This window comes from Myotis daubentonii, chromosome 3 (assembly GCF_963259705.1).
Source record: "Myotis daubentonii chromosome 3, mMyoDau2.1, whole genome shotgun sequence".
Lineage (NCBI taxonomy): Eukaryota > Metazoa > Chordata > Mammalia > Chiroptera > Vespertilionidae > Myotis > Myotis daubentonii.
In genome coordinates, this window is record NC_081842.1 from 21,053,588 (window position 1) to 21,068,115 (window position 14,528).

Here is a 14,528-nt window from a genome sequence, read left to right on the forward strand (position 1 = left end):
ACAATACTATCAACCACCTTAACCTATTTGCCCGTATAGAATACTCCACAAAACAATGGCAGAACATTCACTGAGGTAGACTATATTCTAAGCCATAAAAACAAATTTTAATAAATGTAAAAGAAATTAAGTCATACACAGTATTTTCTCTGACCAAAATGGAATTAAATTAGAAACCAACAACAGAAAGTTCTCTGGAAAATCTTCCAGTATTTTTAAACTAAATAACATGCTTTTAGATAACCCATGGATCAAAAAAGAAATTTTAAAAAAATTAGACACTATTTAGAAATGAATGAAAATGACATATAAGAATTTCTGGCCCTAACCGGTTTGGCTCAGTGGATAGAGCATCGGCCCGTGGATTGAAGGGTCCTGGGTTCGATTCTGGTCAAGGGCATGTACCTTGGTTGCAGGCACATCCCCAGTAGAGGGTATGCAGGAGGCAGCTGATTGATGTTTCTCTCTCATCGATGTTTCTAACTCTCTGTCCCTCTCCCTTCCTCTCTGTAGAAAAATCAATAAAATATATTTTTTTAAAAAAAGAACTTCTGGGAGATTACTAAAGCACTGCTTAGCGATAAATATATAGAGGTAAATACGTATAACAGTAAAGAAGATCTCAAATCAATGATCTGAGATTCCAACTTAAACTAGGAAAAGAGCAAATTAAAGCAAGCAGAAGAAGGGCATAATAAAGATGAAAGTAGAAATTAATGTAATAGAAATCAGAAAAACAATAGAGAAAATAAGTGAAACTAAGAGCTTTTTTTTTTTTTGAGAATCAATAAAATTGGTAAACTTCTGGCCATACTGATGAGAAAAAAATAGAGAAAACACAAATTACCAATATCAGGAATGAGGAAGTTGACATCACTACAGAATGTATATATTAAAGAGATAAAAGGCAAATATTATGAATAACATTATGCCTATGAATTTGACAACTTAGATGAAACTGAAATTCCTTGAAAGACACAAATTGCCAAAGCTAAAAAAAAGATATCCTAAAGAACACATATGTATATACACACACACATATATAAAGAGCCCTATATCTATTTTTTAAAGTGGAATTTGTTGTTAAAAACCTTATTACAGCCCAGCTGGCATGGCTCAGAGATTGAGTATCAACCTATGAACTAGGAGGTCACGGTTTGATTCTCGGTCAGGGCACATGTCCGGGGTTGCAGGCTCGATCCCCAATGTGGAGTGTGCAGGAGACAGCCGATCAATGACTCTCTCTCATCATTGATGTTTCTCTCTCTCTCTCTCTCTCTCTCTCTCCATTCCTCTCTGAAATCAATATATATATATATATATATATATATATATATATATATATATATATATCCTTATTACAAAGAAAACTTCAGGCTCAGATGGCCTTATTGGTGAAGTCTACCCCCAAAATTTAAGGAATGCTTCTAGAAATAATTCTACAAAAACTCTCAACCTTATTCTTTGAGGCCAGCATTACCCAGATACCAAAACTAAAGATATTACAATACAACTACAAACTGATATTCCTCATGAACATAGATGCAAAAATTCAAAATCAAAATTTTACCAAATCCAATATATACTTTAAATTTATCCCAAGAATGCAGGGCTGATTTAACATTTCAAAAATCAATGTAATTTACCACAATAATTTGAAAAAATAAAAACCATATGATTATCTCAATAGACACAAAGTATTCTACAATATTCATTCATGATAAAAATTCTAAGCAAAGTTGGAATAAAAGGGAACTTTCTCAATTTGACAAAGGGCATATATGAAAACCTGTAGTTTATGGGTGAAAGACTAAATTCTTCCTTCTAATATCACAGTGCCAGTGAGATTTGGCACAGAAATTTGGGAACTTCTGTTTTAGACTTGTTGAGTTTGGGGCCAAATATGCCTGGGGATGTGTAAAGTAACATGGATCTGGAGCTCAGGACAGAACTTTGAAAACATAGAGTCTATTAAGGGTATTTTTTAAAAAATATGTATTTTATTGATTTTTTACAGAGAAGAAGGGAGAGGGATAGAGAGTTAGAAACATTGATGAGAGAGATCGATCAGCTGCCTCCTGCACGCCCCCTACTGGGGATGTGCCCACAACCAAGGTACATGCCCTTGACCCGGAATCGAACCTGGGACCCTTCAGTCCGCAGGCAGAGGCTCCATCCACCGAGCCAAACCAGCTCGGCTATTAAGGGTATTTTTAAGCAGGTCTATATTTTTAAACAAATGCCCCAGGGAACCAGGTGAAGAGAAAGATGAGAAAAGGGTTAGGAATGGAAATCCTGAAGAAACCAACACTTTAGCCTTCTCCTGTAGGACAGATATAGGAAGGGCAAGAAAAGGTGACCAAGAACAATTCCAGAAGTGAAAAGGCACCTCTACGCTGTATTGTAAGGAAAATCCAGTTTCAAGAAAGAGCAAGGGGGTCAATGAAGCCAAAGGTGCAGAAGGAGAACATAAGATATTAGGATTCTGGTACATGTCAGTATTAGCCATAAACGTAAGTGGCCACTAGACTATATTGGTTATTATTGGTTACTACACTGTTCTCTGGATTATTCATACGGACCTACCAAGAGAATCCAGTATCTATGGCCTTAGAAAATTCTAGTATCCATTTTTTCCCCCCAGCTTAAAAATGGCTAAGTGAAATGCTTTCGTTGAGTCAGAGGCCCACTAGAGTTTTGGGCTTTTTGTTGTTGTAAATATTGTACTATTTTTTTTTTTTTTAACAGAGGTCAGCTTTTATTGGCCGTGTTACAAAAGAGCCAGTTTAGTCAAAAAGACCAAAGCCCATGTTATCATCAGACTCCTCAGATTCTTCTTTCTTTGCTTCCACTTTCTTCTCCTCAGCTGGGGCAGCAGCAGTGGAGGGGGCAGAACCTCCTGCTGGTGCAGCACTAGCTGCAGGGGCAGGTCCACCAGCCCCTACATTGCAGATGAGACTAGAGCCTTTGCAAACAAGCCAGAAAGGCTCAACGTTCACACCGGCTGCTTTAATGAGGGCGTTGATCTTATCCTCCGTCACCGTCACCTCATCGTCGTGCAGGATCAGGGCCGAGTAGATGCCGGCGAGCCCCGAGACGGAGGCCATGGCGAGGGCGAGTGCTGGGCGAGCGCTGCCGGGAGCGGTGCTAGTCGCCGGGTGAAGTGAGGGCCTCACCCCAACGCGGCCTTAGCTCCCTCGGAAGAACCGAGCACCTTACCGGCAGCGGGGGAAAGGGCGTAAATATTGTACTATTAAACTTTCCCAGATCAGGTACCCATTATCCTACACGGAGAGCAAAGAGGTACATTATCTCCCTGAGCCTCCAGTTCCTCATTAGTTAAAAGTGGGTAAGAACATCAATCCTACCTCACTAATTTCATGGGGTGGGTAGAATGAAATGCGTTTCTGGAAGTCAGGGTTGTCTCACTTTGGCTCCTTAATACCTGCACTAGAGCCTGACACAGCATGAGCTCAGCAAATTTGGTTTCCTATAACTGAATACCTATTCAGAAGCTTTGATGGTGAAGGCCTGGGCCTGGGACGCGGGCAGGGTGGAGAGGTCAAGGGGGAAAAAGGGGACATATGTAATACTTTCAATAATAAAGAAAAAAAAAGGTTTGCTAACTGGAAGCCGTTCCAAATGTGTTTTTTGTTTTTTTTTTTAATTTTGTTTTATTGCCTAAAGTATTACAAAGATTATTACATATGTCCCCCCACCCCCTTGATCTTCCCCCGGCCTCCCCTACCCCCCAGTGTCTTATGTCCATTGGTTATGCTTATATGGCATGCATACAAGTCCTCCTCCCCCCAACCCTCCCCGCCTTCCCGCTGTAGTTTGACAGTCTGTTCAATGCTGCTCTGCCTCTGTATCTATTTTTGTTCATCAGTTTATAAATGGTCTTTATTATCCATAAATGAGTGAGATCATGTGGTAGCAAATGTTTTTATTTATTACCCAACCCGAAGTTAGCCTCTCAGGTGACCACATTCATAACAACATCTCATCCTGACGGTGTCAGAGTCGTTGGAAGGTCTGCCACCTGTTCTCTCCACAAGCAGTCAGAATAAAAACATTGTTTGCTGTGCAAACTGAGTTCACGACTAGTCCCCTGGCCCAGCCTCTCCCAAACCTCTTCCCTTTTGGAAATTCTACCCGCGTGGTGGAACTTTTGAGGGACGTAAGTGATCCAATCACACTTTGACATCCCTTGAGATGTCACCATGAAAACTCCTCAGAGCAGCCCTGGCCTCCTTCAGGTTCCCAAACCTGAGATGAGGTCGCGCACCCGGGCCCACCTCTCTAATCTCCAACTCATCGGCGCCAGCGTCTCGCATTGGTCCGCGGCTGCAGGGAGGCGGGAGAACAGCCAGGTGGCGGCGGCTTGGGTTTTGCTTGGGGGCGGGCCTTTACGGCGGGGGTGGAGCGGGGCGCCTCGGACCCTTTCTCCGCGGGCCCGCTGCCCCGTGCGAGGGCGGGAGGGGCGGAGCCTTCCGGGCGCCGCGGGCTCCTCCTCCCAGGGGCGGGCGAAGCGCGGTCCTTTCCAAGGGGGCGGGGCTTAGCGACGGGGGCGGAGCCAGGCACCTCAGGCCCCGCCTCCGTGGGCGGGCAGGCCGGAGACTGGGCGGGTTTATTCTCCGGAGCGCAGGCCTCGGCGGCCCTGCGGACCCGGAGGAGGGGCCCAGCGCTGAAAGCCCCGCCTCTGGAAGCCGCTGTTTTAGCCGCGGAGCGTTGGGGGCTGCCCACCACTCGGTGGCCCAGCCAAACGGGCTCTGGCTCCTCCCAGTGGCCGGCCGGGGCGGAAGCAGGAGGCGGGGTAGCGTGTGCGCGGCCGGTCTCATCTCCCGCGGCGCTGGGGCCCGCGCTCCGCCGCTGCCGGATCCAGCGCTTCGCCGGCGGCCAGTTTCTCTCCGCGCCCGCCCGCTCATCCACCAGGCCTTTCTCTCCTTCGCGGCCCGTGGCGTCCACCCGGCCGGCCCTCTCCCGCCCCGTCTCCTACTCTGCCCGCCGCGGCCCCGGCCCCGATGGCTCTGTGCAACGGAGACTCCAAGGTCAGTCTCTGGCGTGGGGTCCCCGCCTCGCCGCCTCCGGACGAAGGCGAGACTCAGGGGCCGCGAAGCTACGCCGCGGGGCCCTTCTGCGCCCCCTCACCCCAACCCGTTTGCACAGCCCCGCGGCCGGGGCAGCGGCGCGTCGGGGAGGCACCGGTCGGGGCCTGTGGCGTGCTTTCTCCTCGAGAGGGGCAGGTGCTTTGTTGATTTCGTCTGCGTGTCGGGGTTCCTGCGCCCGCTGGGCTTCGGGCGTCGGGGAGGGCGTTAGTCCCTCGCGGCCGCACCGCCGGCCCCGGCCTCCCCGCGTCTCTGTGGGGCGCCGGTCCGCGGAGCGCGGTCCGAGGGTGGGGGTAGGGAGGCGAGCGGGTGTGTGTGTGTGTGTGTGTGTGTGTGTGTGTGTGTGTGGCTTCCTCAGCCCGCATCCCGTCCCTTCAGGAGGATGGGGGCCTTTGTGGCGATCCCGGGGCCCGCACGGGCCTCGCGTGCGGGGATCGAGCTGGGCCATCCCCTCGTCTTCCCGCCACCCCGTTTCCCGCCTGCCCTCGGTGGGGCCCATCCCGCCCCCCAAGCCAGCCTCGGGGTCCCCGGCGGCGAGGCCAGCCCTCGGCGCAGCCGTGTGACTGCTGCCCCCCTCCCCCCGCCCGGGGTCCGACGCCGACGGGTGGCCCGAGGGTCGCGCACCCCGCTCCCCTCCCCCACCCTCCGAGCGATGGAGCGTTTCCAGCCCCGCCCCGCCCCGCGGGCGCCCTCCGGATGGTACAGGTTCCTCCGGCGGCCGGACGGGCTCCCGCCGCGGGGAGCGGCCCCTGGGATGCGGGCCGCCACCCCCACGCCGGGAGGCAGGGGAAGCCGGGAGTCCCGGCAACGGGAAAAGTTGCTAACTCGGCGCGGGGAGAGCGCGTTGGGTCCCGGCGGCGCTGCTCGCCACCCCCGGCTCACTTTTCTCTACCTTCACGCGCCTCGCTCCCGAATCGAGCGCCTTGGCTTTCATTTCGGGGTCACGGTGTAAGTTGGCCTGGAACCCTCACCGACCCCCCCGGAGTCAGGTTCATCCGCGGGAACCGGCGTGGTGTGGAACTGCGATTTCCCTGAGCAGATGTGCCCCCTCTCCTGCCCGCTGTTGGGGGCCTGGCTTGAAGGACTCACTCCATTTCATGTCAGGCAGGTGTGTGGAGTTTTAAAGGTCAGGTGCGAACGGGGGTGGGGGTGGGGGTAGGGGTGGCGGGGAGGGGATGTCAGGTGGTACTGTTTTACTCAGGGCTGTGTTCTCTGACCGAGGTGATGCCTGAGTGTCACACTGGCATCGGTTCTCAACCTGTGGGTCGCGACCCCTTTGGCGGTCGAACGACCCTTTCACAGGGGTCGCCTAAGACCATCCTGCATATCAGATATTTACATTACGATTCAGAACAGTAGCAACATTACAGTTATGAAGTAGCAACGAAAATAGTTTTATGGTTGGGTCACAACATGAGGAACTGTATTTAAAGGGCCAGAAGGTTGAGAACCACTGCGTGACTACTGGGTCCTCTCCGTGAATGCTTGCACAGTATCTGGTTAAGCATTCAGGTAGTGTTGGTTGAACAGATGAGTCAGGTTGTACAGCAGCTGATACATACTCTTTTCAGACTGAGGAAACTGACGCTCAGACTCGCTAGAGCTCTTTCCCAGGATGAAATAGGTGAATGAAGACACTCTGACCTTAGAACGAAACCTCGGCGTACAGCTCTTTCCTGTACACTAGTTAGAGCATTTTTCTTCCCTTGTATTTTGAGCCTTACAACTCATTGGCAAGATTCAGCTTTGTCCTGGTAGAGGAAATGACGGTGTTACTAGAAGGACCCAAACCTCATTTTGCAAAGCACTGGTATGTGGTGATTTGAGAAGAGCATTTTTACAAAATTAAGTAACAGAAGAAAGTTCAAGATTCAGTTTCCAAACTACTTTATCTGTCTCAGGAATATAGAATATACACTTTCTTCCTAGATGCTATTTTTTTTTCAACTTGAATTTTAAAGAGTATCAGGTGAATTGTTGATTAACTTTTTTTATTTCAAGCTCCTTTATGTTTTATAACAATCAGGTGTGTGTGTGTGTGTGTGTGTGTGTGTGTGTGTGTGTGTAACTGTACTAACAATTAGATATGGACTGAATTGGAAGCATTTTCAAGAGGAGCAATGCAGGGAAATAACATATTTCATCAAATCCATGATTATGTCACATACTCCTAAGTGGCGGGGGGCGGGAGGGCAACAATTAAGCCACGATATGTCATTGATCATAGGAACCATTTCAAGTGGAGAGATGTTTAAGTATGGGAAATAGGAGTAATAAAGTAAGTGAAATAACATATTTCTAAGAGATGCACCTGAAAATCTGAGTAGGCATCCTCTTTCCATAGCTTGCCACTAGACCACCTCTCCCGCTGGAGTAAAATACAAATACTGGACCCACGCTTACTTTGTACACCTGTTGTGTCTCCAATAGTTGTGTGTAAATCCTAGTTCATAAAGGGAGGAGAGAACTGATTTTGATTCCTATTCTGGTGTATTTCAATTTTTATCAGGAATTTCTAGAATGACTTTTTTACATGATAGAAATTCAGGAGAGATCTAAAATCTGTAAAAGCATTTGGACTGTTTTCATTAGTTTTGTCCATCTAGAGTATTATTTGAGAGCTGGAAAGGACCTTTATGTGTTCCAGCTTCATATGCTGAAAAAACAGCTGGGACTTAAAACCTAGTTTTTTTTGTTTGTTTGTTTTTTTCAGGGCTACTTTGGTTAACTACTCAAGATAAATTTTTGTTCCTTTAACAAATGTTATTTAAAGATCTTAAAGTAAACAAGAACATAGGCCTAGTCAGTAATTCTTTTTTAAAAAAATATATTTTTATTGATTTCAGAGAGGAAGGGAGAGGGAGAGAGATAGAAACATCAATGATGAGAGAGAATCTGCCGGGGTCCAACCCCAGCGGGTCCAGGGGTCCCCAAAGGTGTGGACGGAGTTGGCGAAGAAGGAATGACACGGAGATAGCGTTCAGTTGATCAGCAGCCTAGCCAGGATCTCTAGCCCGGATCTCCAGCCAAGTTCTGGTCTGGATCTCCAGAGAGGTTCTGCTTTGGATCTCCAGCCAGGTTCTGTGGCCATGTTCCCTCGCTAGGTTCTCCAGCCAGGTTCTGTCTGAGATCTCCAGCCAGGTTCGGTCACCAGGTTCTAGTCAGGTTCTCTTGCCATATTTCTGTAGTCAGGTTCAGTCCAGGATCTTTTGCCATGTTCTCTCCAGCGAAGTTCTTCTGTCTGTAGGTTCTGTGTAGGTTCTGTCTTCTTGGCTCTCTTCTAAGTTCTGTCTCCTGAGTTCTGTGTCTTGCTGTCTAGTTACATCTGTATTTATACCAGTTGATTCAATCCTATCAATCTCTATTACAAAGGTTAGGGCGTTTCTTATCTCCATTCCAGGGAGTAAAGATTATGTAGCTTAAGCATGATTGTTCATAGTTAAAGTGATTAATTACCTGCCTGGCACTTAGTTAAGAGGTTTTATTCCCTCCCTAACTTCAGGGGAAAATCCCTACCTGGGGAAACAACCTTTCTCAGAGAGGTGACCTTGGTTAAAACACAGCACCAAGAAGGTGAGCAAACATATTAAGAACAGTATGCCATATATGCCAGGTCCCTTGAAACAGCAAGCACGGACCGGCTCCTGGCAAGAATCATTGATTGGCTGCCTTCTGCACACCCCTTACTGGGGAATCGAGCCTGCAACCCGGGCATGTGCCCTTGATCAGAATTGAGCCCGGGACCCTTTAGTCTACAGGCCGACGCTCTATCCACTGAGCCAAACCAGCCAGGGGTTAGTCATTTTTAAAAAAATGTTCACAACTAATTCAGTGTTGTATATGAATAGAATGTATGCCAAGCATTAGATGTAATAACTTTTCAGTTTTATTAAAGTAGGATTAATGGTCTTTGGGCCACTTGTCAAGTTTCCCACTCCTTATTGTTATAAAACATAAAGGAGCAAACTTCAGACTCTTGCTTGCTTGGAGTAGAAGTGGGCCTTGCCCCACCATCTTCACTGAAATATTAACTAGGTTATTATAAATTAAAGTTGGATTAAAGTTGTTTTATAAATACTTATTGATGTTAAAAATTTAAATTTGGCACTTTAAGTATAAGTTTTTGTACTTGAATGGGAAGAAGACCTGAATTTTTATCTGGGATGTATTGAGAATTAATTGTCATTTGATAATCCTATAGTACATTTTTTCAGAGGTCAAAGATGGTTTGTTTGTTTTCTCTGCTTCAGATTTTGTTATGTTAAGGTATTAATCTAGAATGGAAGAGCTGTTGCAGACAAAAGGAATAGTTTATGGTTTTTATTGTTTTCTGTTCTTAGACTTGAAAGGTTTTGAAATTCCTCTAGGAGCTTCAGATGACCTTGCCTTTAGTGTAGGCCAACTTGTCTCTTAAGGAAAATAATTGTCTTTCAGAAATTTAAAAAATATTTAGGCTTGTCCTATACTGTTCAAATATATTTCTTACTGTGTTTTTTCTTAGGCCATTTAATGAATTATATTCCAAAAGATGCTGTTGGATGTAGTAAATAATTGTTTGCTATCCACAGTGATAAAAATTTCCTCCATTATGGTACTTACTATTTTCATGATTCCTACAAACCTAAATTCTATTTAGATGCTCAAAATGAATGAAATCCTCTGGGTTAATACATAATTCTGAAACACTGTGAAACAACAAATAAAAAGTAATTGTTTCATAGAATTTTGAATCTTTGTATAGCATATATAATTCTGGGTTGTGTAGAGCATTCTTTTTCCATGCTTATTGGGGAATAGAGATGTTTTTGTGTTTGCTCAAGAATCACAGTGGTTCCAAAAATAGGTTTACTTTAGTAATAATGTGAGATGAGTTGATATGCTTGTTGGTGGACCCTTGTCATGGCTTTGGGTTCTCGGTTTGAGGACCCAGGAAATGCTTATGTAGTTATGTCTACATGTTGCCTGACAGAGTCCATTATAATGTGACTAGTAGCCCGGTGCGCGAAATTCGTGCACGGGGGGCTGTCCCTCAGCCTGGCCTGCACCCTCTCCATTCTGGGACCCCTTGGACATCTTCACTGGCAATCTGGGACCGCTGGCTCCTAATCGCTCACGTGCCGGCCTGCCGGATCGCCCCTAACCACTCTGCCTGCTGGCTTGCTCGCCCACAACTGCCCCCCTCTGCTGGCCTGCTCTGCTCACCCCCAACTACCCCCCAGCTGGCCTGATGGCCCCCAACTGCCTCCCCCATCAGCCTGCTCGCCCCCAACTGCCCCCCCACTGCTGGCCTGCTTACCCCAACTGCCCCCCTCTGCCAGCCTGCTCACCCCCAACTGGCCCCTCCTGCCCACCTGCTTGCCTCCCAAATGCCGCCCCCCCCCCCCCTGCCAGCCTGATCACCCTCAAATGCCCTCCCTTCCTGGCCTGATCGCCCCTAACTGCCTCTGCCTTGGCCCCATCACCAGGGCTTTGTCCGGAAGGTCTCCTGGTCTAATTAGCATATTACCCTTTTATTAGAATAGATAGGGAATATAAAGGGTTTCGTTAATAGTAGTGTGATTATATATTCTCTATCTAAACTGGGGCACTTGATCCTAAAAGGAGGTGCTAAAATAAGTTGAATTTCTAATAACTTAATTTTCTAATTGCTGTAAAATAATGTTACCAAACACATAAAGCTATTTTTAGGTATTTGATAAGAAAACCTCTATCAATTTGTCTGTGAGGTACAGTATCCTGTCTAGCACATCTTGGGCTCACCAGGCCTACCTCTCTAGAGGTAATGACCAGTGCTTCTCTCTAGTTCCTCTTCCCTGATGTATTTCCTTCATTAGTTACCCCTTAAAAAAAGATAAGTATGGATTTATATTGAAATAAATAGTAAAACTACTATTTAGTATAGTATAACTTAAAACATTAGAAACATTAAAAATTGCTGTTTCTTTGTAAAAAAATTATCAAGAATGAGTGTTGGCTTTCCCTTCGCATCTTTTCTATGCTTTGGTGGCTTTCAACATGCTATACCCTTTGCATGTTGAATGTCATGAAATATCTCCAAGAATTACTTTAATTTGAAGTATTTTCCTGGAGTCACTTCCTCTGGGACATCCTTTTCATCACAGAGACTTTTCTCATTGATGCTGATAAGTTTGCTTTTGCTAAGTTCCTCTGGCTGCACATTCTAGAAGTGCTCAAACTGCAACCATGTCATCATTGCCACAACCAACTATTTCTTCTGTAACTGCATTTACATTGGATTAGGATTTCACTTCTAGCATATCACTTTTCATGTTTTTGCTACACCTTCATCTTTGTTGTTAAGTTTCCACTTTGGATTATCCATATGTTATAATGTCATATGGATTTATCACTAGGTGTCAAGAAGGTAACCACTTATACTTTTGTCTGTTTGTTGTACAGTGACCAATTACCAACAGACTTTGAAAGAAGGGACGTGATTGGTCACTGATAAAGTTGTTTATCTGTCGTTTGTGATGATTTGTGGACTGAAGAACTGGCATTGAAGTTTGTACTCTATCTACTCACAGTTGATATGTTAATGAAATTTGAGCCATGTTTTTTGGGGCTAATCTTAGTTAAATAAACCTTGGAATAAAACATGATAACAAATTTGTGCATATCAGAATCATGCAAAGTGAAAACTGCCTGTAATGTGCAAAAAACAAACAGGTTGAACTTGGATTTGGTGAAAAACGTGAAGGTGATAATGAGACTGAATGGCATAGTGGTCTTTCAAAAATACTTTATTCTTTTTTTTCTTCACTTAAAAATATGTATTGAGATGCATATAGATTAATTGAAAAGAACAACAGTATTAATGAATCCAAAGCAGGGTTTTATTTTATTTTTCTTTCTTCCTTTCTTTCTTTTATTTTTTCCAGTGGGGTGGTAGGGGTTTGCCCGGGCTGGGAAAGGATGGGGGAGGGGATCAATTGGGAAAAAAGGAGATATAGGTAAAACTTTAGACAATAAAAGAAAAATAGTTTATTCTTTACCAAAAAAATAGATTAAGATTAAGGGATTGTAGATATATTCCTTAAAGTGCATTGTGTGTGTGTTAGTGTTTGGATGTGTGAAGGCAAAGGTCTGGAAGGAAAAAAGTTTTAGTATTTCTTGCACTAATATATTCTGTAAACTGCTTCTTTCTGTGACCTGATTTTTCTACATTGCTCAGTATTCCTAATTAAAACCATATTTATGATCCGAGTAATTCTTTCTGGCCTGTGATTGGCCTTTTGCAAATCCTCCTCTATAGATGGTTGTGATCATTGCTTTTTTCATTGCTGTAGCAGAAGTGTTAGTGGTGTTGCCATAACCCAGCGGTTCTCAACCTGTGGGTCGCGACCCCTTTGGCGGTCAAATGACCCTTCACAGGGGTTGCCTAAGACCATCCTGCATATCAGATATTTACATTACAATTCAGAACAGTAGCAACATTACAATTATGAAGTAGCAACGAAAATAATTTTATGGTTGGGTCACAACATGAGGAACTGTATTTAAAGTGCCAGAAGGTTGAGAACCACTGCGCCTAACCAGTTTGGCTCAGTGGATAGAGCGTCGGCCTGCAGACTGAAGGGTCCCAGGTTTGATTCCAGTCAAGGGCATGTACCTTGGTTGCCAACACATCCCCAGTAGGGGTTGTGCAGGAGGCAGCTGATCGATGTTTCTCTCTCATTGATGTTTCTAACTATCTCTCTCCCTTCCTCTCTGTAAAAAAATCAATAATATATATATATATATATATATATATATATATATATATATATATATATAAAAGAAGTGTTAGTGGTGTTATGAAATCTGCATTTATTTTTTCACGTGTAGAAAGGATTATACAAGAGCCAAAAAGACTAACTTACACTTTTTTTAATGTGCAAATTTTACAACTGGAGGTGGGAAAAACTCAAAATATGTTTATTGTATACATGTAGAACATACCAAAGAATATAGAGGGCAATATTTAAGATCGCCTAAAGTGCTATCACTCAGATACAACCTTTGTTAATACTTTGGTGTATATCTGTTTAGACTTTTTTTCATACATGCACACATACACTATTGTGTTTTACACAATATATTTAAAAATGAAATCATAGTGTATATGCTTCCTCCAAGTGGATTTCCAGTGTATATACACATTTAAAAAGCTTTTTCATAAGTTCAGATATTCAGAACAGCATAGAGACTAGATTATAATGAATGTACCTATCAGTCATTTTTTTTTTTTTAGTCTTTACCCAAGATATGTTTTTATTGATTTGAGAGAGAGGAAGGGGAAGAGAGAGACATAAGTGTGAGAGAAACAGCGATTGTTTCCCATCTGTGCTCCTACTGGGGATCTATCCCGCAACCTAGGTTTAGGTATGTGCCCTGACTGGGAATCCAGTCTACAACTTTTTAATGTACAGGATGATGCTCCAGCCAACTAAGTTACTCGGCCAGGGCACTATCACCTGACTGATTTCAGTACATAAGCAGTCATGTTTTATCCATACCCACCTACACTTGCATTCTTTTGTACCCAGTTCCAGGAAAATATTTCAGCACACAGAGTTAATTTTATGTTTTGCCAGATTGCCTTCCAGAAAAGTCAATATACTACACAGAGATAAGATTTTTTAAAAAACCTTTAAAATTTTTATTGTAGATGCATATATATAATTTTCCTAATAAAGAGAGTTTGGGCATGCTTATACTCTGGCATCAAATTTTACAGTTTCTCATCAGTACATCCATCATAGGAAAGCCGTGAGTACCAGGTAGGGTCATCATATAATTTATTGTCCAATTGGATGCTTTTGAGATTTGAAAGAGGCATTATTAATAATGCCAATATAACAGACATAAATCAGGACTATATTTGGCACAACTGGATTGTATGCTTACCATATTATTAGATAATACATGTAGGATGCACTATACATAAAGTGACTATATCATATAGTCAGTAAAGGGTAGCTTTTATTAAAGTGTTTATGTATGCTGGTATATGGATATGTATGAAAATCTTCACTTTAAAAGAAGTGTTTTGAATTGGCAACTTAGAAAGTTCTAAGTTAACAGTTTTTGTTTCTGTGTTTTTTTGAGTTGACTGTGACAACTGTTTCTTAAAGTAGCTTTAATTTTCATAATTAAGACGTTTGTATTAATATTTGCAGCTGGAGAATGCTGGAGGAGACATTAAGGATGGCTGCCACCACTATGAAGGAGCTGTGGTCATTCTGGATGCTGGTGCTCAGTACGGGAAAGTCATAGATCGAAGAGTGAGGGAACTGTTTGTGCAGTCGGAACTCTTCCCATTGGAAACACCAGCATTTGCTATAAAAGAGCATGGATTCCGGTACACTTTTTTCTTATGTTTTTCTGAGAATATTGAGCATACATTTTAGGATATTT

The 14,528-nt window shown here is 44.0% G+C and overlaps 2 protein-coding genes across 3 annotated transcripts in view; one reads left to right on the top strand and one right to left on the bottom strand.

Annotated features, from left to right (window-relative positions):
• Positions 1 to 2,729: 2,729 nt before the first annotated feature.
• On the bottom strand, positions 2,730 to 3,246 carry LOC132229216 (large ribosomal subunit protein P1-like). The gene has a single exon (XM_059685964.1). It carries the CDS (start codon positions 3,105 to 3,107, stop codon positions 2,787 to 2,789), a length of 321 nt encoding a protein of 106 aa, XP_059541947.1. The 5' UTR covers positions 3,108 to 3,246; the 3' UTR covers positions 2,730 to 2,786.
• A 1,571-nt stretch (positions 3,247 to 4,817) lies between these two features.
• The window catches only part of GMPS (guanine monophosphate synthase), a 59,619-nt gene continuing 49,908 nt past the window's right edge, over positions 4,818 to 14,528 (top strand). The window contains exons 1-2 of one of the 2 annotated variants that reach the window (XM_059686870.1): positions 4,818 to 5,051; positions 14,291 to 14,472. In XM_059686870.1, the coding sequence (XP_059542853.1) occupies positions 5,025 to 5,051; positions 14,291 to 14,472 (209 nt within the window). In that variant the 5' untranslated portion in view covers positions 4,818 to 5,024. Of the gene's footprint in view, positions 5,052 to 6,132; positions 6,217 to 14,290; positions 14,473 to 14,528 lie in introns of those variants that run through there. The other variant, XM_059686869.1, reaches the window with a different exon arrangement.